The 24,527-nt window shown below is 38.7% G+C and overlaps 2 protein-coding genes across 3 annotated transcripts; both read left to right on the top strand.

Annotated features, from left to right (window-relative positions):
* The first annotated feature begins 282 nt into the window (after window positions 1–282).
* cpb1 (carboxypeptidase B1 (tissue)) lies at window positions 283–7,253 on the top strand. Its single transcript, XM_030123943.1, has 9 exons — window positions 283–344; window positions 429–522; window positions 1,809–1,910; window positions 2,010–2,114; window positions 2,980–3,090; window positions 3,187–3,277; window positions 3,361–3,563; window positions 5,982–6,066; window positions 6,972–7,253. Exons 1-9 carry the CDS (start codon window positions 292–294, stop codon window positions 7,157–7,159), a joined length of 1,032 nt encoding a protein of 343 aa, XP_029979803.1. The 5' UTR covers window positions 283–291; the 3' UTR covers window positions 7,160–7,253.
* Window positions 7,254–9,540: 2,287 nt separating this feature from the next.
* On the top strand, window positions 9,541–22,932 carry gyg1b (glycogenin 1b). Of its 2 annotated transcripts, XM_030123579.1 has the most exons (8): window positions 9,541–9,676; window positions 11,375–11,510; window positions 11,621–11,795; window positions 11,910–12,072; window positions 19,393–19,519; window positions 20,245–20,461; window positions 20,769–20,807; window positions 22,064–22,932. In XM_030123579.1, exons 1-8 carry the CDS (start codon window positions 9,670–9,672, stop codon window positions 22,205–22,207), a joined length of 1,008 nt encoding a protein of 335 aa, XP_029979439.1. In that variant the 5' UTR covers window positions 9,541–9,669; the 3' UTR covers window positions 22,208–22,932. The 2 variants fall into 2 exon arrangements, with proteins under 2 accessions (XP_029979439.1, XP_029979440.1); XM_030123580.1 differs by lacking the exon at window positions 20,769–20,807 and having other exon boundaries at window positions 9,542–9,676; window positions 22,064–22,207.
* The last annotated feature ends 1,595 nt before the right edge of the window (window positions 22,933–24,527 follow it).

The following is a 24,527-nucleotide window of genomic DNA, read 5'->3' as shown; positions in this document are numbered from 1 at the left end:
GGTGTTTTCTTTTCATTCTGATAATTAATTCAGTGCTTCTTTACACTTATAAATCATGTCCAATTGCAGCTTTTTTTTTTAATGCTTAAATCATATTCTGTCTGCATATACCACCATAACAAATTCACATTCTCTTTCCAGTTCTTTGTCAAATGAGTGTCTGAAAGGCTGAATCTGGTCTCTTGAAGCTCAAGTGTTTGTGTTTGGCGCCATCTGCAGGTTGACTTCTGGAGACCTGACAGTGCTGATCTGGTGACCATCGACATTGATGTGGATATCCATGTTCCTGCCATGTACCTGGATCTGGTCTACACCAGGCTGCAGCAGAGTGACATGGAGCATGAGTAAGTCACAAAACAAAAATACAAGGAGACTCCGCACTGAATTTGTGATAGATAATATCATGTTTTTTTCCCCCTCATCTTCAGGGTCCTCATTGAGGATCTGCAGGAAGCTATTGATGGCCAGTCTGGACCCTCTCCCAGAGCCCACAGCTACACCAAGTACAACACCTGGAACGAGGTAAGAAGACAACTGACTCATAACGCCCTCTTGAGGTGACTTTTGCTCCTTCACTGGAAAAAATCAAAATCTTTCAAAGTATATTTTTCTCATATCTAGTCAAAAGACACAGACCCCAAACTTAAATTATAACAAGATCATAAAATATCATTTATGCTCTGGCATTGTCTTTATATATGTGTGATAGTCTCTCATAGCCTGATCCACACTTTATTTGCCAGTGATAGAGGTCTGACACCCTCCAGTATTTTTCTGGCATAGGGGTAAAAGCTGTCTGCGACAGCTAGTTTGTACGTCTGTAAATGAATCCACTTATGTTGGGCTGAGCTGAACGCAACAATAGTACACAGCTTACTGTGGAATTAAAATGACTACAAAAGAAAACACCACATAAAAACATGCACGTTTTTGTCAAATGACCATATACTAGTGTAAGTTCACTGCAAAAATCCAAATCTTACCAAGTGTATTTTTCTCATTTCTAGTCAAAATATCTCATCACACTTAAAATAAGACATAATCACCTAAAGAGTAACTTTTCAGTGAGATATACAGGGTGGGGAAGCAAAATTTACAATATTTTGAGGCAGGGATTGAAAGACAGTGTATGACCAATTAGTTTATTGAAAGTCATGAGAATTTATTTGCCACAAGAAAATTTACATAATAGAAAATGTTTTTATTCTATGTGTCCTCCTTCTTTCTCAATAACTGCCTTCACACGCTTCCTGAAACTTGCGCAAGTGTTCCTCAAATATTCGGGTGACAACTTCTCCCATTCTTCTTTAATAGTATCTTCCAGACTTTCTCGTAATAGTTTTGCTCATAGTCATTCTCTTCTTTCCATTATAAACAGTCTTTATGGACACTCCAACTATTTTTGAAATCTCCTTTGGTGTGACGAGTGCATTCAGCAACTCACACACTCTTTGATGTTTGCTTTCCTGATTACTCACATGGGCAAAAGTTTCTGAAAAGGTATGGATAATAGTGTTAGGTATGATTATGACATCAATATATGTTTGGTTTCAAAACAATTGACGTAGTGCCTGCTGAGAAAAAACAACTAAATGTTCATTGTAAATTTTGCTTCCCCACCCTGTAAGAACTTATTTTTAGACAATAGATCTTGAAAATGTTATTTCAAGAAATCGTACCAAGATCATTTTCACTTGTTCCAAGCAAAAATATCTCGTAGTATTATTATTATTATTATTTTTTTTTTTTTACTTGTCTTTAGAGTTGTATTTTTTCCATTCTTATCATTCATATTCATTTCATTGCAGATCCAAGACTGGATTGCCTCCATTTCCTCCTCTAACCCCAATCTCATCAGCAAGCAGGTGATCGGAAACACCTACGAGGGACGTCCCATGAATCTGCTCAAGGTACTGCAATGATCAGTATCGCCTGAAAAATGTTTCTTACATATATTGTTATTGCATTGACACAACAAACATGCATTTTTTTCCCCTTAACACCCTCAGATTGGTAAAAAATCCAGCTCCACTAAGCCTGCTATCTTCATGGACTGTGGTATTCATGCTAGAGAGTGGATCTCTCCTGCCTTCTGCCAGTGGTTTGTCAAGGAGGTATGAATTCATAGATGGAAATGGCAAACATTCAACAGCGATGGCTCTTCATAGTGTACAAGATTCAGATTAAGTCAATGTTGATTATTTTTAAAGCTCATGCCTTGCCCCATCATATATTTCTGATGTTATTCACCTGCGTTCAGCTCCAGGGCACAGCTTAGATGCAATAGTAAAGCAGTTCACCACTGCTTTTAGATGTTAGATACTCATTTTACCACTACTTTTAACCCATAAAGACCCAAACAGCTACTGGTGACCATAAGTATCTACTGACCTTAAATGTTTAATATCTGTTGATCCACTAATCCTATCAATACATGTAAATAATTAGTGTAAAATGCAGTTTGTCATCTTTTCATGGTCAACAGATATGACCCATTTGGGCATTCAGAGGCTCCGTAGTGAGCATGGAAACAATGTCATCTTCTACAACATTGATTCACCAGTAAAACCCATGGAGTTGGATCAATGACAGTGGATGGAGACACTTGTTATATGTTAGTTAATGATATATTTGACTGAAAAAGTGACTTTTTCAGTTTTCTCTGTTTTTGATATTATAACTATCAACTTTAATCTGAGCTTTTATGAACATGTACATGATCAGCGAATTAAATAATGGAAAAAAACTTGATTTTGACTGAAAAAATGCAAAATACAGAGGATAATATTATAACAAATGGTGTTAAATCACTTAAGAAAGGTTAAACACAAAAGTGGTACTGGGTCTTTATGGGTTAAATCTTATCTTTATTCACTGACCATCCTGGAATGTCTAATCTTTTAATCTTTTGGTCTTTTGTCATGTTGCTTGTGTTACTGTTATTGATAGAACACTAAAATTTTTTCCCATCTTCATCAGGCTCTGTCCACATATGGCAAGGATTCTCAGATGACCAGCCTGCTCAACCAGATGGACGTCTATGTTCTGCCCGTCTTTAACATTGATGGCTACGATTACACCCACAAGAGCGTATGTTACATGTCTTTGTTCATTGTCCAGTCTAAAAGAATCTGCTTCCTGATTAATTTCATGCCTCATGTGAAATTTGTCCACTGCGGACTTTAGAACAGGATGTGGAGGAAAACCCGTTCCAGGAGATCTGGATCTGGCTGCGTCGGAGCTGATCCCAACAGGAACTGGAACGCTGGCTGGTGCAGTGAGTGTGACACGAATATATCTCATGAATAAAACTGTGAATTACATACATTGTGGTTTTAAATGCTGAGGTCATTGTTACAGCCATCGGAGCCTCCAGCAACCCCTGCAGCGACACCTTCTGTGGGTACACTCCTGAGTCTGAGATCGAGGTCAAGAATGTTGCTGACTTCATCCGCAGAAACAAGTCTGCCATCAAGGCCTACATCACCGTCCACTCCTACTCCCAGCTGCTGCTCTTCCCCTACTCCTACACCTATGAGCTGTCTGCACACCACAGTGAACTGGTCAGTCAGCATCACCTGTCAATGATGACGTGTTGTTCAGACACAATGAGGGCAGTGAGTGCATTAAATGACATGCCTGGTCAGTCACAATGACTAGATAATTATCCATCACAGCAGTGTCAAATGCATCGCTATGGTGCAGCAACTATATTGATGCAATGCTGGAAATATATAATACATAAATCTATATCCAGGACTAATAATAACTGTCATTACGAGTTAAGCAAACATGTAGTGTTTGTTCAATCCTTTGTGGACTCAGGCCATGGAACAGCCCAAGTTGTGGTAAATATAGCCATTTTTATGCAACCACCAATCCAAGATAGATAGATAGATAGAGAGATAGTAGTAGTAGTAGTAGTAGTAGTAGTAGTAGTAGTAGTAGTTTATTCAGTTGTTAATTACTTTAAACAAAAAACAAAAACAACATATCCATTGTTCCATATGCAATGCAACCGAAAGGGTTTAGGCTGAAGTAAAGACTTATTTTGCCCAACCCTATTTACAATTAACACAATCTTTCCAAGACAACAAACAAACAATGAAAAAAAATTTTTTTTCAATGTAATCATTGCTAAATATACAGCAGAAGAGAATACATATTTAATTTTAATTCAGGTAAATCATGTCCTTATCTCAACTACCAATATTAATCCTAATCTTTTAAACAAGTATTTTCTATAGTCAATCCTGAGCTTGATATTTTTGAATAATAGTTCAGTTGTACATCTTTTTAAAAGTTTTAGTTGTTTTACACTGTTTTAATCGATCTTCCAGGCCATTCCAAAGATTAACCCTTCGAACAGAAGTACACCTTTTTTTTAATTTGCTCTTGCCTTAGCTTTTTTAGATAGATAGATAGATAGATAGATAGATAGATAGATAGATAGATAGATAGATAGATAGATAGATAGATAGATAGATAGATAGATAGATAGATAGATAGATAGACAAACTTTATTTTGACCAAAGTGGGCAAAAGAAATGCCAGATTTAAAAGGACACTCCAACAATTGGAAAAAAAATTAACCAAAAAAGAAAACAAATATAAACAATTTTATTATGGCTCTTTAACTCTTTAAAACCTTTAAAACCACCCCCTGCATATGCTGTTTGGATGGCTGTAACTCTTTCACTGTTTGTGCAATTGGAAATGGTTTCTGAAACCTGAGATGTTGCATTTTATAGGTTTTATTGAGTGATTACGGAATTTCACTCACGCCTGTTCTAGAAGTTTTAGCAGTATTATAACATGCATTACATTGCAAATACTTGCTAGATTTTGAAAGATCTGGAAAAATGTGCTTTGGAAAAATGGGCAAATGGACTCACTCACAGCATATTTTCTAACCTTTTAGTTAGTCAAAATAAGAGAAAAAAGTCCCGATGGACCATTTTAAGCTTAGGGTTTAAAGGGTTAACAATACTTTATGTCAGAAAAGGAGTAGGCAGAAGCTGAGCTTATATTGTTCTACCGCAATTTGCCCCAATTTTCTACAGTAAAATGCAAAGATAATCAGTTGAATTCTGCTGTGACAAAAAAAAAAAATGCTTCAAGTTCTCGCTGCCATTTGCCTTTTTTGCTTGAAGAATTATATAAAAATGTATTAATCAGTGTCAGAATGTGAAAAAGGGATTCATCAAATCATTACTGCTGCTCTAAATACATTAATAGTGATTTACTTTGTCAATGTTGGAGCAAGTTTGTCACATATGTTTCAAGGATTTAAAAAAAAGTCATCATCGTATATATCTTTTTAAAATGATTCAAGTAAATCACAACAACTCAGAAATATTTAATACTTCGAAGTATTTAATACCAACCCAGTGCCATTATGACTGTTATCTAAGAACCCCACTTAGCTGCTGCAAATCATTTACTCACTGCTTATGTGCTCATTCTCATGGCTCTTTTACCTCTCACTGGGGTGTCCAAGGGCTGTGCAGTTAACACTCACACCCCTGCTCCAGCTCTCACACTAACTGAGGCAGATCACACGTCTCTGCCGCTACTCACTTATAATTTAAGCTCCTTCTGACACTTTACAGAACAAAAGAACTCTGAAGGGCTTTGATAACTCATCTTTCTCTCCAGAAATATAATATCCTGCTAGGGCGTTTCTCTAGATATTTCATTTCCTGTGTGAACACACTGAAGCATTTTCCTATTTGCTGTAATATCAGTGAAACATCTCGCATTAACCAGTGCAAGGAATGGTGGATGCTTGAGGCCTTAAGAGCATATTTCTGCATTTCTTAGCACCAGATGTACCTTGTTAGCATTGTTTTTTCCTCTTCTCACTTTAAAAGAGTGTTTTGACTCATGAAACGAATGTAATGTTTTCATAATTAGCATTACAGTTCTTTAGCTGATTTATCTGTTTCACAGCTAACATGTGTTTCTTGTCTGTACTGCAGCTGAAGGTGGCTGAGGGGGCCTCTGCTGCTCTGCGTAGTCTGTACGGTACCCGCTACACCAGCGGGCCTGGTGCTGCAACCATCTGTAAGTACAGGAAACAGTACAGTGGCATTCCCCTTTCCATGGAGGAAATAGCTGATGGAGAAGAACCTTTATGGCAGTGGTTCCCAACCTTTTTTGTCTCGTGACCCCATTTTAACATCACTAATTTCTGGCGACCCCAGACATTCAAAACAGAGACTTTTTTTTTGCTAAAATTAATTTGTTTTTGGTCATGTAATAGTTTGCTATACTATGCTGCAAATAAATATTAATTTATTAAACATTTAGTCTATATAATGTATATTATTGTGGACGGAGGCAGAAAAGCCAGGTGTAGATTACTGCACAAAGTGAGAATTTTATTTTCCTTGGTCAGGATATGTACAGTCAGTCCAGCTTGGATTTACAAGGCTGACAATTAATACTGAACAAACAAGAACTCAAAGTATGAATTATGAAAGAGCTGCAGCATCTGAAACCGACCACAATGAACATTTGACAGATAAACAGAACCACAGTGCTTCAGTTTCACAACCACAGTTTGTCATGTCTTTTATATGTTGTGATTGTCTCTGTCAACTCACCATATTTTTTTACTTGTAATTTTTAAAAAAAATCAATTTCTAGAAATTTCAGGCGACCCCATTTGAATTCCATGCGACCCCATGTGGGGTCCCAACCCCAAGGTTAAAAAATACTGCTTTATGGCCTATTTTCTATCAAATAGCATGCGTTGTGATGTGCTCACGATGCACAAATCTCAAAAGATGTGGCCTCTAGAGGCAACAAAAGATAGCAACTTATCAGGAGCCACAGCTATTTCCACGAACAATGGTTCTTTTTTTTTTTTGGGCCAAACTGGTATTTGGCTGATAACACATTCAGTCTGTTTGTGGTCATCGGCATAGCCTACTCTGCATAATCTCCTTCTCCTTATCTGCCCTCAGACCCCGCTGCTGGAGGCTCTGACGACTGGGCCTATGACCTGGGAGTGAAATATTCCTACACCTTCGAGTTGCGCGACACTGGTCGTTACGGCTTCCTGCTGCCAGAGTCTCAGATCAAGCCCACATGCGAGGAGACCATGCTGGCCGTCAAGTACATCGCCGCCTACGTGCAGAAGAACCTCTATTAAGGAGAGGAACTGCCAGGACCCCTGCCAACTCCCCTCCTCTATACCAGCCCCCAGCCCCTCCAACCTCTCAGCCATCTCCAGCCTGTATCCATGGATACGGGCACCACCCGCCATGTTTCCTCGCTGTGCTTGACAGAATGTCAAGATGAGTGCAAACAATAAAATCAATGATCCATCCCCACATGCTGAATCAATTTTTTATGTGTATATGATAATATGGTGTCTGAAGGACTCTACTTTTGTTGTTATATGTAAAAAAAAAAATAAAAAAAATACACACTAGAATGGCACCCCAAGTGGAAAAACATTCAGTCTCCTCCTCCTTTTATGGATTGTCTTCAAAAATATAATGGGGTCATTCCAGGCCCATGCCCTGACCTTACACTGAGTTTCATGAAACTTGGTGCAATAGTTCGATAACAAGACCTCCTTGACAAAACTACTAATGTATCATGAATAAAGTGATGCTCGTGCTTATAAACCTCAATACTGGCAAGCCATTAAACTTGCTTGCTCTGTTACAAATAGATCCAAATGTTTATCTGTCCCTTCATCTGAATAATCATAAATGAAGACAAGAATCAAAAGGATCGGTTCATTTTTCTGTATCAGTCCCTTTGGATTGCTCTAGTTGAGCTGGCACAGATCCAGTGGCGGAGGTCGGGTGGGTGTGGGTATCACTCTTTAAGGATTTCAGCGCAGTAGCCCAGTACGTGACAACCACAGAGTACTCCTTGGCAGGGTCTCTGCTCTGCTAAGCATCTGACTGAGCGGAGAAAATAAAGGAGCCAAAGATCAGCTGGGATCAGAACTGCAGTGGCACACATTTCTGAAGCATAAGGTATCTGTAGTGTTGTGACACATACAGGATGACAGACTATGGATGACAGAAATACACAAAGGGACGTGAAAGTGGAAAATCTTGCAGAGAAAACACCCTGTTCTGTGCATTTTAAGGACAGAACAAGGACAAATTTATTTAATGAGAAACATGAAAAGTACAGTTAATTCCCTTTCACTCAACAGAAGATCAGCACGTCTACACCAGTCCATCTGACAAATAACTCTAGAGGACTCCTGTGACCACTAAAAATAATCCTCTGTTGCATAATTCAGTATAAAGACCAGTGACCTCTGAGACTGCCCCTTTGTCTTGTCCTTTGCTGGGCTACGAAGCTTCTGCTCCACCAGGTGGCGACATCATTTCATCTCCAATTAATGGAACAAGATGTCCTTAACTCTTTCATGCATGAATTATGAGAACCTTAATCAAGATTTTTTTTTTTCCTGAGTGTTTTTATTCCTCTTTAGGCATGAAAAAAACAGTGCGATTGATTTTTTTTTTTTTTTTTTTTTTTTTTTTTATGAATCTGTTTGTCATGGAGTTTCAAAAATGTCCACTCAGCTGGACGGCATGTGTTAAATTTTTGAAGCAAAGACAAATATATTTAAAACCCATCATCATAAAGTGATATACTGTGTGAAAACTATGAAATAAAATCATTTTTAATGCAGCTAATCTGATGTTTTCTCACTTTTTGTCATATTCTAATACTAGTTATGGAGATAATATGCAAAAAAAAAAAAACTTTTTGTTTGAGAAAATTTGCAGATGATTTACATTCAAAAATGTTCATGCATATCAGGTTTATCAAGAACAGCAAAGTTACATTAATGGTCTGAATGTCAGTGTAGATGATGCATGAGCGTCCACTGTGTTGGTTGATATCCTCATGAGATCCAGTAAAATGAAAATCTTTAGCTTTTTTACATTAATAGTCATCTTAATTGGAAACTGCATAATGCAACAGTTTTTTCAGATACATTTTTAAAATTATATTCATTTATTTATTTCTTAATGGAATGTCCTTTGCAATGAGCAGCATTTTTTTTTTTATTATTAAAACTGTCCAACTTTAGTCCCCTACAGAGGACATAAATGCATTGCTGAGTCTCAGGAGGACATGGAATTAAAACAACTAAACCCATGAATATACAAGAGAACAGCTGGAGAACATATGTCCAGTATAGTGACCACTATGCATGAAAGGGTTAATGTCAGCAGCTCTTTACAGCATCATCTTCATCACCATCCTCATCTCCACATTGTGATCAGTGAAGATGATACCACCGGGGGGGAGGGGGGGTGCTATAAAGGTCAAGGCTGCAGAAAAGGATCAGAATTACTATTATTATTATAAACACAGATGGGAATTTAGGGATGATTTGATGCTCAGCTGCAGAGGAAAAGAATGCAAAAGTCTTTCTGTGCATGCATGCTTACAGATTTTGAGTGTAAATACGTGGATCCTTGAACTCTGTGAACTGCAGGGGGTGTGGAGGCTCACGTCGGAGGCAGGTGGGTGTGTGGAGCTCGTCACGTGACGCAGCGCCTGGCTACTGTCATACTGCTATAAATCCACCTCTGTATATCCAGCCAGTCCTTTCCTCCACGCTGTTGTGTGTGTCCCAGTCCAGGCTACGCAGTAGCTTTGACTTCTTCCTCCGTCATGGCTGGTATGTGCTTTTCTATTTCTGACTTTTTTCCGTCCGCCTTCACATGGTTCTTTCTTAGTTTTGTGAAGCGCAGTTTGTTCATTTAAGACGCAAATTTCAGGAGATTAGACGCACTTTGTTTGAGGCGGTGATAAATGTCAAAGAAAAGTGTGTTTGGTCGACAGATTTGTTTGTTTCCTTATTTATTCTAATTATAAAACATAAAAAAAGCATGATGAAGCTACTTTATTTGACAAAAAATGCCTGTTTGTTTGACTACAAGTTAACAATATAAGACATGGGTAAGTTTGGACACATTTTGTCTTCATTTCAAGTCAATTTGTTTGTCCAGCTGCACTGAAAACTAGGATTAAAATAACCATACATACTCCACTGGGGACAGCCTTTCTCAACAGCATGATTAAATGACTTTGCACATGGCTATTTGGAGCCTTTTGAGATTACATAAGTAAGTTTGGGCTTCAGTACATCATGATTCTACATATTTGTAGTCCCTTTTTGAGGTGCCATCTTACAGGGAATCTGTCCCTCAGCCCAAATGAAAGGATGTGTGCACAGTCCACCATGAGAATCCACAGCCTTTTCTGCACAGATGAATAAATTTCAGCATCTTTAAAGTAGAATTAACCTCCCGAGACCCAGGAAAGTACAAGTTGTACCTTTTTTTTAACATTAATTAATTGCCTTCATTGGAGACAGCATGATGCAACAGTTTGTTCAAATGCATTTTAAAACATTTCCTTTGGAGTGGATGGCTTTTTTTTATTTAATTTTTTTTCAATAAAGCTGTGAAACTGTCTCCTACAGAGGATAAAAATGCATTGCTGGGTCTTAGGAGGTTAAATATCTGTGCCAAACCAAACCACATGCACATACACTGGTTTGACCAATTAAAAAGTGGGTGTGAGAGTAGAGGAGGTGTGGCGCTTAGCACTAGCCAGACAGACTCCATTTTCCTGGCTGATTTTTAATGGGGAAATGTGCAGGTAGTAAGGGGTGTGGGATACAACTCACACAGGATGAATGCAACAGTCCACCCCCCCCCAGCCCCCACCCCCCCCCTCCAGCTGCCAGGATAATTTCGTCATCTCGACTTTATGTGCCTTCTCACAGGCAAGTCATTGTTCAGAAACATGACTTGGCAGGTAGTTGACAGATTTTTCCCCTCTACTGTTAGACGTGACACACCGAGTAGGCACCACACTATTAGTAAAACTCACCTTAATGCGATATTTAATTCACCACCTCCTATTTAAATCATTTGAAGTGGCTGCAGTGTAAGCATAGCAGCTATTTCATTATGCGTGTCATGGTATTACTGCTTCAATAGTTGGAGGTTGCGACATGTTTAACTTTCTATCGACATGAGAAGTAGGAGAAATACAAATTATATACAGTCAGAATGGTTTATAAGCTTTTAGCACAAAGGACATCCTCTGAACTACTACATTTAGAGCTTTAAATGGGGGGAAAATCCTGACTTGAAAGACTTGTGGAGTTTGGATTTGTTCAGTTGATTTCAGACATGCATGATGTATTTGCCAATTGATAAACTATTTGCTTTTGTCTTCTCCAAACACTTTTTCTAGTGGCTGTTAAAATTCGACTATCCGTCAGCTTCTTGATAAATTCCCTTTTTTTATATTGGTGATGCCTTCAAGTGTTAATGACTGAAGTTTCCCTTTCTTTCCTCCACAGACCAGGCTTTTGTGACTTTGGCTACCAATGACAACTATGCTCGGGGTGCTATGGTTCTGGGCAAGTCCCTGCGAAACCACAATACATCTAAGAAGCTGGTTGCCCTCATTGGTCCCCAAGTATCAGAGCCTTGCCGGTAAGAAACCTGCGACACAACATTTAGGGAATACCCATATTGGTATTTGTTTGCTTTCTTTTCTCACCTGTACTATCAATGGTGACTCATTTCGAGCTGTTTTATACTAGGAATGTCCTGAAGAGGATTTTTGATGAGGTGCGAGTGGTGGACGTGCTGGACAGTGGGGACACGGCACATCTGGCAATGATGAAGAGACCTGACCTGGGCGTCACCTTCACCAAGCTCCACTGCTGGACACTCACACAGTACTCCAAGTGTGTTTTCATGGATGCAGACACACTGGTGAGAAGTAATGTTGTTGATTCTCTTATTAAAGTCCTTATGAAACGGACTGAATGTCCCGTTCTAACAATAGTCATTGGAACATGTTTGTTTTGTTTTTTCTTTGCATCCTAGGTGCTCTCAAATATAGACGAGCTGTTCGACAGAGCAGAACTGTCAGCTGCTCCTGACCCCGGCTGGCCTGACTGCTTCAACTCTGGAGTGTTTGTTTTTTGTCCCTCAATGGAGACTTACGGCAGACTGCTAGAGTATGGCACCAAACACGGCAGCTTTGATGGTAAGCCAAAAGGGACATGCTTCTGCTTTTTCATATCCTTTTCCTGCATTTTGTTGCCGAAATGATTTCAGTGAAATCACGCATATTTGAGTCCTTCATCTTAGATGTGTCTGTTGGTTACTGATACGAAGATTAAATGTACAGTGTAATCAAAATTCATGATAATTTATTCTCCAAATTGTTCACTTGAGTCGTAGCCTTGAATTTGTTGTCATAATTATTTATATGTATATTGTCATTTTTGATACGAATTATTGAATTGATTGTTTCAGTTGAGTCTAATCTGAAAACATTGTTTGCGCCAAATTACAAGATTGATTTGGTCTAAAATTTGTCATTTCTGGTTAAGTTTCTATATCAGCAGTCGTTCAGTCATATTCAAATATTTAAGCTTTGGCTTGTTTGAGTAACATTTAGTTTGCTGTAACATGATTTTAGATCGTTCTTGTTTATCTTTTCCTCTAAGTAAGGCCTTTATCAAGCCTGTTGCCCGGACACAAGGCCCTCCTGTCACAGACCATCTAGCTCCGCTGAGTTATTCTCAGGGGCTCAACCGGGTGGGGTGGAGGGTAAATTTGAGAGGCCCAGTTTTGCACAGAGCACGGGTTGACATTCAACTACTCCTGTCCGTGAGGTGTAATGTAGCTGAATTGTGGTCGTCATTTTGGCTCCATATCATGTTTACTGGACATTTTGTTTTGGATCAGACACTGACAACGTCATGACTTCACATTTATTAGAAAATCACTTTTGCGTTCCATGAAGTTGGTTTTCATTATGAATAATTGGAGCTGTACAATCATTCATTACCCAAAAAAAATCTAATATCAGTCAACTTGATCATGACAGAACTTGCACTTGCAGATAAAATCAGCTTTGCAGACTTTTGAAATGACTTGGACTCTTGCACAATACTACATTGCACCAGATAGAGCTTCAGCAAAAAATAATTTTATTTGGTTACCCCTTAAAGGGGTCATATTTTGCTAAACCCACTCTATTAGTCTTTGGTACGTTTATTTGTGTATTTGAACCCTCCAGGTGCTGCAAAGCTATCTTTATATTCATTTTGGCAAAAATCAAGTGAATTTCTACAACCCATTTAAATTCCTGCTTCATTTGTTATGTCTAACCAGTTACATCATGACATTTGCACATATAAGGTCAAGACTTCTGACAAACATTTCTCAGAGTATGACATAATTGTCAGCAGCAGTGGTTGTAGTCCATACTGAAAATATGTCCAAATTTCAAGCTGATTGCCTAAAATGTTCAGTTGTTGGTCGTATTAATAAACCCAAGTGACTGAATGGAACCGAAAGCACTGTCCACAACCTGGAGGGGGTGGGGTGTGAAGGGGCTCATTCACATTTAAAGGGCCAGCGCTCAAAACAACCTTTCTGGTGTCATTACTCAGAAGTGGGGTTTAAGATGGACCTGTGGAGTTGAATTAATGAAGACTTCAGACCCAAGCATAGCATTTACAGTTTATGTAGACCACAGGGAAACATTTTAAAATGCATAATTCCATTTTAACAAGGCAAAATATCACTCCTTTATGGTCTGCCATGGATCATATGTATTGAGAGCTCTTATTGTGATGGGTAGTAATGGAAGTAATATTGAGAGTATGTAAACTGAAATCATCCTCTATTGTTTTGAGGCACCTAGCAACAGAAGATCGTGTACAAAGATGCAGACAAAACATGTTATTGCTAAATGTGTTATTTATTTATTTCTCTAGTATCTGTATGTTAGGTTAGTTGCTGTATTTTATTGTATAATGTTTATATCATAGGACATCCAATAATAGTGAATAAGGTTTATAAAAAAAAAAAAAAAAAAAAAATCCTAATTAATATGTTCAAATTTAACATTAGAAAGATGTACTAAAGGGATGCTTTGCATGCCTTGAAATTATGTTGGCACTTCTAAACAAGAGTTCCTAAAGGTTAAGAGTGGGGATGCACTGAAACCACTTTCTTCCAGACAGAGTACAAGTACTTACATTTGAGTACTTGGTGATACAGAGTGCCGATATGAGTACTTAATAATACCATTACAGGTCTTGGTTACTTTTGACAATGTGCCTTATTGTCGTCATTAGTCTGACTGTAACAAAGTGCTGCTACTGACATTTAACGCGTTGAAATGAGCGTTTCTCAATCAATCCACCAGGGGGTGCCGCTCCTAATTAACCAGACTGGCCAAACACCACTAATGTTTAAAAGGATCCCCATTAGCTACCACCAAAGTCATAAGCACTTTGTGGATGCTAATATTGATACTGATGATGGTAGTTGGCATAAATATGTCAGTTTTTCACTCACACAGTCGCTCTTTGAACAGATCCTCTACCTACACAGTTCCTGGGGGTATTCTCCGTCCGGGTACGCATCCGCAAGCACCTGGAAAACGGATGGAATGTATACAGAGGACAGACAGAATGCTCCGTCCATATCAGTCTTGGTCTTTAACGTTACTTGCAGTCACCGTTACTTTTGTCACCGTCGTTTATTTTGAAAAATCTCCACACTGCTGACATTACTCTGCTGCTGCGTACCTGCTGCGCTGAACTGCAAATGTCACGCTGCCATAAGTGGTATCAGTGCAGTTGTATAGGAGTACTTTTACAAGAACACGTACACACGCTGAATATCAGACCCGATACCCGATACTGGTATCTTTATTGATGCATCCCTAGTTAATAGTGTCATTTTTTTAGTGACTTCTAGTGGTGAATATACAGATTGTGTTGCTCTACCCTCCCCTTCCCCCTCCCCTACAGTGACCTAAAAACACTAGAGCCAGTGTTGAGTTTATGCATTCTTGACTTTTAGTTGAAGGGTTCAAACTCAACCACTCAGTAAGTGATGAGTTACTTTAATGCTGGATTCTACCTGCATTAGAAACATGGTGGATTCTGAATTAGACCCTCTGTAAATATGGATGACTGTAGGGTTAAACTCAATAGTTAATGTCCTCGCATGACTATTCTGAATACTTATTGAATCATTATGGACAGTCTGTTGCGTTCCTGTCAGTGAATCCTCTCAAATCCCCACCAAATCTTCCACACATTTAACTTTTAAGGCTCATGATATATTGGTCTCATGTTACCCCGCCCATGTTGATTATTATTAGTCTGGTTCATTCACACTGTAGTTTTCTCTGTCCTTCAACCTCAAATACCAGTAAACAAAGGAAATGGTTGTGAAATAAACAAAAAAACACAACTTGGAGTGAGGTCTAGAAGAGCCGGGCATTGTCTTTGTTAGTAGCACAGATTAAATTACTAGTTGTTTCCCCGTCTGATACTATGAAAGACTGTCTGTGATGGAGAGTTTACTGGAAAAACTAATTAGTTTGCCTAATCGTGGCCAATACTTTCAAGTGCCGACTAATTCTGGCTGCTACGTGTGTTTGTTGGCAAATATCAGGATTGCAACAAATGACAAAAGAAAGTATTGTCTCTAACTTTTGCAGGGAACATTTGTGCATCTGAGTCAATGAGAATGTAAGTACTAGGCCATTTGATTAAATGGTTTCACCCAGTATGTAATGTGTGTGTCTGTATGCCTAATGGCATGCTAATGGGTAAAGCCGTCTTATTTATAGCCATATCTTTTCATGTGCACTGGAGCATGAGTTGAAGTTGCTTTGACCTTTAGCATTTGTGTTCACTCTACTCTGAGGAATACAAGATGTACACATGCACTCATCTGTCTCTCTGCACATCATGGATAATATTAAGGACTCTTGAGGAAAGGGAACAAGAATAATTTTGTGGGTGAATGCAGAGGCTCTGCTCTCTGCATCTGTGGTTCCACTGTAGCCGACTGCCAAGATAAACTGGCAGAGTTGGATGCACATTCTTGCTGAGCTCTGTTCATCCCTTCAAAATGAAGATGCTCTGGGCCATATTAAAGTTTGGGTGAGGTTGTGGGTACAGAAAAAGCACAGCTATGCGTGTTATTTTAAAACTGCAGCAGTCTGAGTTTGGACATACTGTACAGTCCTGTGCTGTAGAAAAGCAACATGTGAAAGTTGTCGCTGAGGCCAACCACAACTCATCTTGGTCCGGTGTCAAGTCCGTGAGTGATTTACAGTGGTTTAGTTCGAATAGTCACTGAACTTGTCATGTTTATGCTTGTTCTTTTTAGAATGAAGTGTTTTTTGTGGCTGGGAATGAAATTGTTAGGTGCAGATCTAATGTGTTACAGTGGAGGAAGAATTCAACACTTAAAGGTAACGGGTGACCTGCTTAATATCAGGTATCCCTGTACTCTATAGGGATGTGGGGTTGTTTATGTGAGCTGCTACTGACAGAGTTGGGCTCCAAAACCTGAGGTAGCTTCACTTGAAAATTAGTAATAACCCAAAACACTTCACATACTTGTGTCTGGTCGTATTATTTATAGCCGAGTAGTCATGAATAGGCCTCGTATCACTTGAATTTGTTGATTCACAGTCTGAGTTTCCGGACAAATACAAAAAGTATTCAGTGCCTTTTTAAGGAATATTAAAAACCAAAGGAAATCAAACTAAAACCAAAGATCACTAATCTGACCAGACATTTGATGAAGTGTTTCTTTTAATAGTTGGTGCCATAATGTGCTTAAGTTTTACAAAACACTGGCATAAAAAAAACTTAGATTTTCATGCATAAGGGGTGGATTGGTGGTGATGTCTTAGGGATGGCATTGTGCAACTTGTTGAATACATGTGAAGGATAGTGACAGGTTCAATGAATGTACTCTGCCAACAGTCAACACTCAGACTTCGCACGGGGGTCAGGTGTGAACATGGCTTTCATTAGCTCAGTTGGCATAATGCACAGTAGCAGAATGTGTGTTTTTTGAGGAAGTATCTCATTATTTAAGAGTATGGTAGCAGTTATTCATGTCAAACAATCTTACTTCTACAGATCATTCCCTCTAACTACTTTGTTCTACAACAGCTCAGATGGTTTAGAGGGCGAACAACAGGCAGTTCGTCTTTGTCAAATATCAGGTGAATAAATCCTCACCGCTGTGTTGGATTAGATACAAGAACATCCTCTAAATATCCCTGCGCCTTGCTATAACATGCTGATCTATTGATGCCATCAGCAGAGTAGGGTGTCGACAGTAATGTCCATGTGACAGACTCTGTACATCATGTGCAGTCACCGTGATCACTATAGGCATTCACTGTGCTCAGTCTTGACATATGGCGTGGTATTAAAAACCCCAGTGAGGGGGAACTAGTTCTCTATTCAGAATAAGTGGGAACATCTTGCCAACTGCTTGTCTGGACTGATCTTAGATGAACACTGACAAATGCACACCAATGGAATCGGAAACGCTAATTAATGTGGCTGTCACAGGTGTGCAGATCATTTGACTACATTCTGACAGGACTCGATGTTTTAACTGAATCGATTCGGTCACTAAACATGTGGGAACTTTTTATAAAGTCTATTTCATTAGTCGACTGCTGCTTCCCACGGCAGGTCCATACCACCAACTGTAAAAGGATTTTGCTATACCTACTACAAATCAAGGTATGACAAATATTTTTCAGGGTCAAAAAGAAGTAATGTCCCGTCAGAGAGTGAACTTTAATTGATTGCCATTCCAACATTTATTTTAATATAAAGTAGCTCCTTGTTTTGGATAATCCCTTATGGTCCAACTAAAGCAAAAATGAATTTAAAAGTAAAAGTGTGGGTCATTTAGCAGCACTAATCTGTCAAATTATCTCTCAAATGTCCCATCAGAGAGATTTCGAATAGTGTTTTGACCCTTCAGCTACTAAAGACAGTTGGAGAATGTGTGCAGGAATAACATTAAAGGTGGGTGGGGTAGAATGAACCTGCTGTCTTACAGTTAAAAATGGGTTCGGTGGTGTATACATACTGTAAATCTGATGTGGCCATTGAAAACTTTTAAATAGAATGAAGCAGATGTAGGTTTAAGATGAGACATTACAAATGTTTACTTGTTTGCAATAGGCCCTCTTAAAACTTTACTCTAAAATTCATGACATGTCAGACTGTTCACTCAAATGTACATCCACTTGACCTGAAATGGATTTTGTGTATTTGTCACTGTTGAATTGGAGCACAGCCCATTAAAACCATCCTGATGCCCTGGTATGACCTGCCCCAACGTCTACATGATGGTATCCATGGCACCGACAGGAAATGCCTGAGATTTGCAGGAGCTCATGTACATATAAAGCAACACTGATGCAACCAGTTTGGAACAGAGCTGTAAGGAGAACACAGGCTATGTACAATGGATGACCTGTTTTTACTAAGCTGGATGGGAGTCTGTAAGGACAGAAAGGGCGGAGCTTTGAGAGCAAAAGGGGTCATGGGGGGAGTTGAGGCTGAACACTAGCTTAATGACTATTACATGATGTTCGAAGTTTACTGATTAACAATATCATTTTGACATCTAGTTGGTGTCATCAGTTAACCACAACTACAGGTGAGCATTCAAGAACAATTGGTTTTCTTTAATAGAATCCTCTTAAAGAGTTGGCAGATCAGCAAACTGTCAATATAATCCCAGATTGAACAGAAAACTTTGACATTCCAGGACTTAAGTAATGGAGGAAAAATTTCAAGACATACATTACAACAGTTGGAATAAAAAGAATGACCCCAGAATGACTCTGACTTGGTATTTTAGAGGTGTTCAATGTAAGCCTATCACAGCAGGAAGCCAGGGCTTTTTGGAGCCACCTACAATACATACAGTACATTTAAGGTTCTTCCAAGCCAGAGGACTTTTATATAAGATGCACTTTTTTTATATAATTGCACTTTTATAGAGTAGTATTTTAATATTTATGTGTTTCGGTGTGTTTGTTGTGCTTATTGAATGTATTTATGAGTGAGAAGAATGTTATTTGTGGGGGGGGGGGGGGGGGGGTTATGTGGGGGACATGTGCAATTTCATTGTATTTATTATGCAATGACAAATAAAGCTTCTATTCAATGTTTGAGCCGAAGTCCTTGCCATTGCTTAAAATCTAGACTTGGAAGAGATCAATGACCCACTATCTTATTTCATCCATGTAAAGATGAACTGGTAAAGTTTATTCTCAAATTGCAGCTTTGTATATATTTTCCTTTCAAAGTTTATGGATTGTTTGTCAGAATGGAGCCATGTTTACACTAAAAGCATTGTGTGAACAGCACATGAGTGTATGGTCACTGTAGTGCTATGTCAGCTATTAGAAAATAGACTTCTGCTACTGAATCCATGACCGTAAACTCTTTCCACATGAAGTCATATGTTTGTACTTGTGTTTTTTGCTCTTTTGCAGGGGGAGACCAAGGCGTTCTGAATGGCTTCTTCAGTGATTGGGCAACAGCTGACATATCAAAACACCTCCCCTTCATCTATAACCTCAGCAGCATAGCCATCTATACTTACCTACCAGCATTTAAGCAGTAAGCACCAAGTTTCCTTTCCTGTTTACACTTGCCCTCCAGAAGTGTACAACGTAATGTGCGGCAGTGCTGGGTCTGTATAGGAGACTGAAACATTGCTGCATAAGAAAAAGGCACGTCAAGAATACAAGGCCAAGGTGTAAGCGGATACACGATCACATGAACGAATGGTGACACTGTGAAGTAACATCAGGTTACTAGTGAGATGAGCAGTAGGATTCCAGCAGCTCCACTAAAGAGCCCCCCAGTAGACTGTGGCGCTGGGTTGGATGTCCACCCCTAAAGCTCTGAACAGCTGATGCGAATCCAAAAATAGAGCAGTTTATTTAAAGCTCTTTTATGTTTGCCAGCGGTATCGGTCATTGTGCACTAAAACTCCCCCTGGTCTTCTGACAGTCACTGTCTATCTGCATCTTCTCACTGGAACAAACCCCTCGTCAACAAAGTGTTAGGTTTGACATTTCCTGGCAACCAAGTCAGGATGGCAGGGATAAACATGTATTTACTTGTTGTTGGTTGTCAGCAATACTTCTACTTGGCAGGCCTGACATTTGCAAGAAAACAAATCCCACAGCACCAGATACAGGTTTATTTGTGTACAGATAGAGATGTCAGATTAAATAAAATCTATCCTGCTCTGATGGTATTTAAATTGACTATATTACATGGATCGGTTGTCTCTTTAAACTTTCTACACCACCATTTACCCCCATGTCTCATTCCAGGTATGGTGGCAATGCCAAGGTTGTCCATTTCCTAGGCAAGACCAAGCCATGGAATTACACCTTTGACCCCAAAACCAAACGGATCTCAGGGAGTGTGCAAGAGGCCACCACACATCCCACCTTCCTCCTGGACTGGTGGACCCTGTACTCCAGTGCCGTGGTGCCAATGCTCTATGAACAATATGGAGACCAGCCTTTCAACTCCGGATGTGTGGAGGTGAATAAACATTGTGTGTTTGCTGAAATGGCAGCCATGTTGTTACACTTCAGGCATATGTTCGATCATCTCTTTAGATTTTTTTTAATTTTATTTTAATAGGCATAGGCAGAGCCGGGGGACTGATAATAAAGTCAATGTTGGTTGTTTTTTCTTTCTTCTTGGAAATTAATTTATTGTACTACATCAGAATAGAATAGGTCGTGTAATTTCCTGTCACTTTTTTTTTTCTTTCCCTTAGTGGTTTTATGTTGACTTTCACTGATTCTTGCCTCTTTTCTGACTGTTTTCTAATCATCTGATAAAGTTGCCGTACAGTGACATGGGTACTTTTGAGAGTGGACAGGTATGAGAAAAAGGAAATCAGTTTTTATTACTGCTGTAGCAATTAACAACCACTAGATGGCGACTTGATAAATGCTACTGCTAGTGTTCAAAATGACCTCAGAGCTTTTGCTTGTGTGTCTGTGGTGATTAATGTGGAAGAGATAAATGCTGTCATTCAGCTGTACACAAATACATTTTACATCACATACTGAACTATAATGTGACTTGGCAATTATCTACAAGTATCCAAATGTCTATTTTAAGAGCACATAGTATAACTTTACTGCTTGTCTGCCAGATGTAGTTGGTGACCACAGGAAAAGGGCTAAGAAGCATCCAGAAATGCATGTTTTTTGATTCTCATTATAGCTCTAATATGGCAACATGATGCACAATAGCCGACCACTTAAAGCAGCCTCTGAAATGGCTGAAAACGCATCGGGGAACACTTAATGACTTGGAAATTGTTTTCACTTATGCAAATAAAGTTAAAAATGGCTCACCACCAAAGGCTGTTTGACCTCCTGGAAAAAGCCTTTGAAATCCATCACAGAGCATTTTTTAACACCTTACCAATGAGCAAAAAACACTTTAGAAACAAGTGAAAGTCAGTCTAAATTGTCTTTTTTCAGGACAAATTAACCTAGAAACAAAAAGCCTTCAAACAACTGGAAACACCCGAGTACTTATGAATTCCTGACCAGTAATCTTAACCTATCCCATTACTTCACCACTAGAGGTGGTTGGTGACTGCCTTCTGGAGCGTTAAACACTCAATTATCAAAATTACTGAAGAGCCATGTACCAGACCTGTCCAAAAAAAATGTCTATTCAGAGCACATACACATTAATAAGTTTTCATAGTAGTATTTGAAGCTATTTCTTGGACTTGCATACTAATGCATGTTTCTAAAACTATATGAAACATTTTTAATGGGGAAAAGCACATGAGTGTCCAAACACAACTGTGAACTCCCTCCATTCAGGACACTTGAGGTTAGATCCATTTTCTTTAGTTCTTCCTTCTCTCCCTACTATTTTTTTTTTTTTTTTAATTAAAGTAAAGTGGGCTTACTCAGGGAGGGTTTCCTCATGCTTCTTTGGTTGATAAAGGGATGCACTGAAGTAATTTTGCTAACAAGGGGCATGACACCCTGCCTCAATTCATCTAATGCATACTTTTACTAGTTAAAAGCACTGAACACAACAGATGAATATTGTTTGGTCCTTGTCACTAATTTGTATTTTCCCACTCTGTTTCATATTTCTGTTCAGGACTTCAGTTCACATGCACAAGCTTTGGAACCCCAAATGTCCTCAGAAGAACGGAAGCAGAAATGGGAGCAAGGTCAGGCGGACTACCTGGGAAGGGACTCATTTGACAATATCCAGAGAAAGCTCGATATTTTTCTCAAATAAAGAAGGAATGAAGTGGGATATTAAAAGAGCACTTGCAGTTCAACAAACTGACACCACAGGCCTCAGCTAGACACTAGTTGAGCCTCTCTATCAGCACTACCCCACAATGCTCCAAAGACAGTTATATAATGGGACATAAAAAGTAAAATCTCATGCCCTCAGATTTCCTATTTGGTGTTGACATTATACATTGTAGCTCTATCAGTTCTCCTGCGCTGAAGAAAATCAGCACAATTTCTAATAAATTCACTATTTTTGTAGGCACTCTGACTGAATAGTCTGCTTCTTTTCTTCATGTTAATACCCTTGAAAGGAGATGGCATCAGGAGTTGAACTTTTGTGTCTGTGTGAATATTTACACAGTACTTAATGAACATTCTTCATTTTTTACTATGCAGTCATCTAGCAGTATGTTCTTTAACTTAATAGAATCCAGTTTATTCTCTTACCTTGAATTAAAACAAACTTTGTTTAACATTAAAACCTGTTTACAGTGCTTCTGAAGGCCACTCGGTGTGGTCATTTAGCCATACATACACTGCACTAGATCCTCAGTGCCTTATTGTCTTTGCTCTCGCTACTGCCATCACCCTCTGTTCTTGACTAGCATCTCTTGTCCTTATCCGTAGGTGAGTTGGTTTTAAACTTGCTGATGTTTACTTGATGAGGATATTGGTTGTACAACAAACTTGCATCTTGAAATATTAAAAATGTCATTGAAAGTATTTGCCAATGTGTTTATTTTATGCAGTATACTTATTTTATGTACAGCCTAGCTATGTTCCACACTAATTAACTAACTTAATTGTGCCGACTTTTACTGTGATTATCGTTCACTTACCTTGGTGTTTTGACAATCATGCCAACACCAGATCATAAACGTAGAGATCCACAGGCTTCTACTGTTGGCTCGAGGCATGATGGGTAATCACCACATCCACCTCTCTTTTCATCCTGATGTGTTCATCCCTCTGGAATGGAGTCAAACTGGATTCATCAGATCATTTCATCAACCCACAGTCCAATCTTTATGCTCTCTATCAAACTATTAAAGAAATGAGAAGCTACAAGGTTAAAGAATGTAATGATATTAATCACTGCAGTTATTATCCAATGAAGGACAATTTAGGCTCAAAAATAACTAAACTTTAAAGTTGCATCCACACTGAACAATCATTCAATTTCAGTTAAAACTTGTCTTATTCTAATTTAAGCAACTTTTGAAATCTAGCTTGCCCAACTTCTCAAAAGTTGCATGCTTTGTTTTGCCCAATTTCTGCATTAATATTTGCTGAACTCAATTATGCATCAAATCATTCAAACTATTAAAAAAACAGCTTAAACCCTCATGAGTTTACAAAATTGTTTAAGGTTACTTTAAAAATGATATGGTATCAGAGTTGACACACAGTAACACTGAGTGGATACAATACTTTTTTGTAGATCTGGTCATAATATACAGGGGTTGGACAAAATAATGGAAACACCTTCACCACAAGATGATAATGCCCCAATCCATACAGCTAGAATTGTTAAAGAATGGCATGAGGAACATTCTAATGAAGTTGAGCATCTCGTATGGCCGGCACAGTCCCCAGACCTCAACATTATTGAGCATTTATGGTCAGTTTTAGAGATTCAAGTAAGACGTCGATTTCCACCGCCATGGTCTCTAAAAGAGTTCTAACTGAAGAATGGCTTAAAATTCCTTTGGAAACAATTCACAAGTTGTATGAATCAATACCTCGGAGAATTGAGGCTGTAATTGCTGCAAAAGGCGGACCTACACCATATTAAATTAGATTTTGTTGATTTTTTTAAGGTGTTTCCATTATTTTGTCCAACCCCTGTATATGACAAATAAATACTCAGGACCACAAATTGGATCTGATCACCTAGAGCAGGGGTAGGCAACCTGTGGGTCTGGGGCCACATTTGGCTCTTGGGCCCTTTTCAAGTGGCTCCATGTGGCTTTGTCAAAAAATATATAGAAATGTATAACACTTTATTTTTTTTACACATTTTGTTAGTGTCGCAACCATAAAGTCATTCTGAATTTAAAAAAAAAAGTATTAGTAGTAGTAAAAGTAGACTGTTTTATTTTCTGTTTACTCCACTTGCTTCATATACCAGTCAATTTTTGCTGCACAAACACAATATGACAAATGTCAGATTTTGTTAGTGTAGTTCTGTAATTTCTTTGTAGTTCTGTAAATTGAACGCAGAGAAACTTTGATTTATCCTTGACATTTTCTGTACAAACTAATCCTAAACAGTCTCCCCTTTGAGGTAAAACATTTGGCTCCAGACAGTTTTTTTT

Source organism: Sphaeramia orbicularis, chromosome 20, assembly GCF_902148855.1.
Source record: "Sphaeramia orbicularis chromosome 20, fSphaOr1.1, whole genome shotgun sequence".
In the NCBI taxonomy this organism is placed as follows: Eukaryota; Metazoa; Chordata; class Actinopteri; order Kurtiformes; family Apogonidae; genus Sphaeramia; species Sphaeramia orbicularis.
The sequence above is the reverse complement of the archived record's forward strand: the minus strand, read 5'-3'. Positions and strand labels throughout refer to the sequence as shown.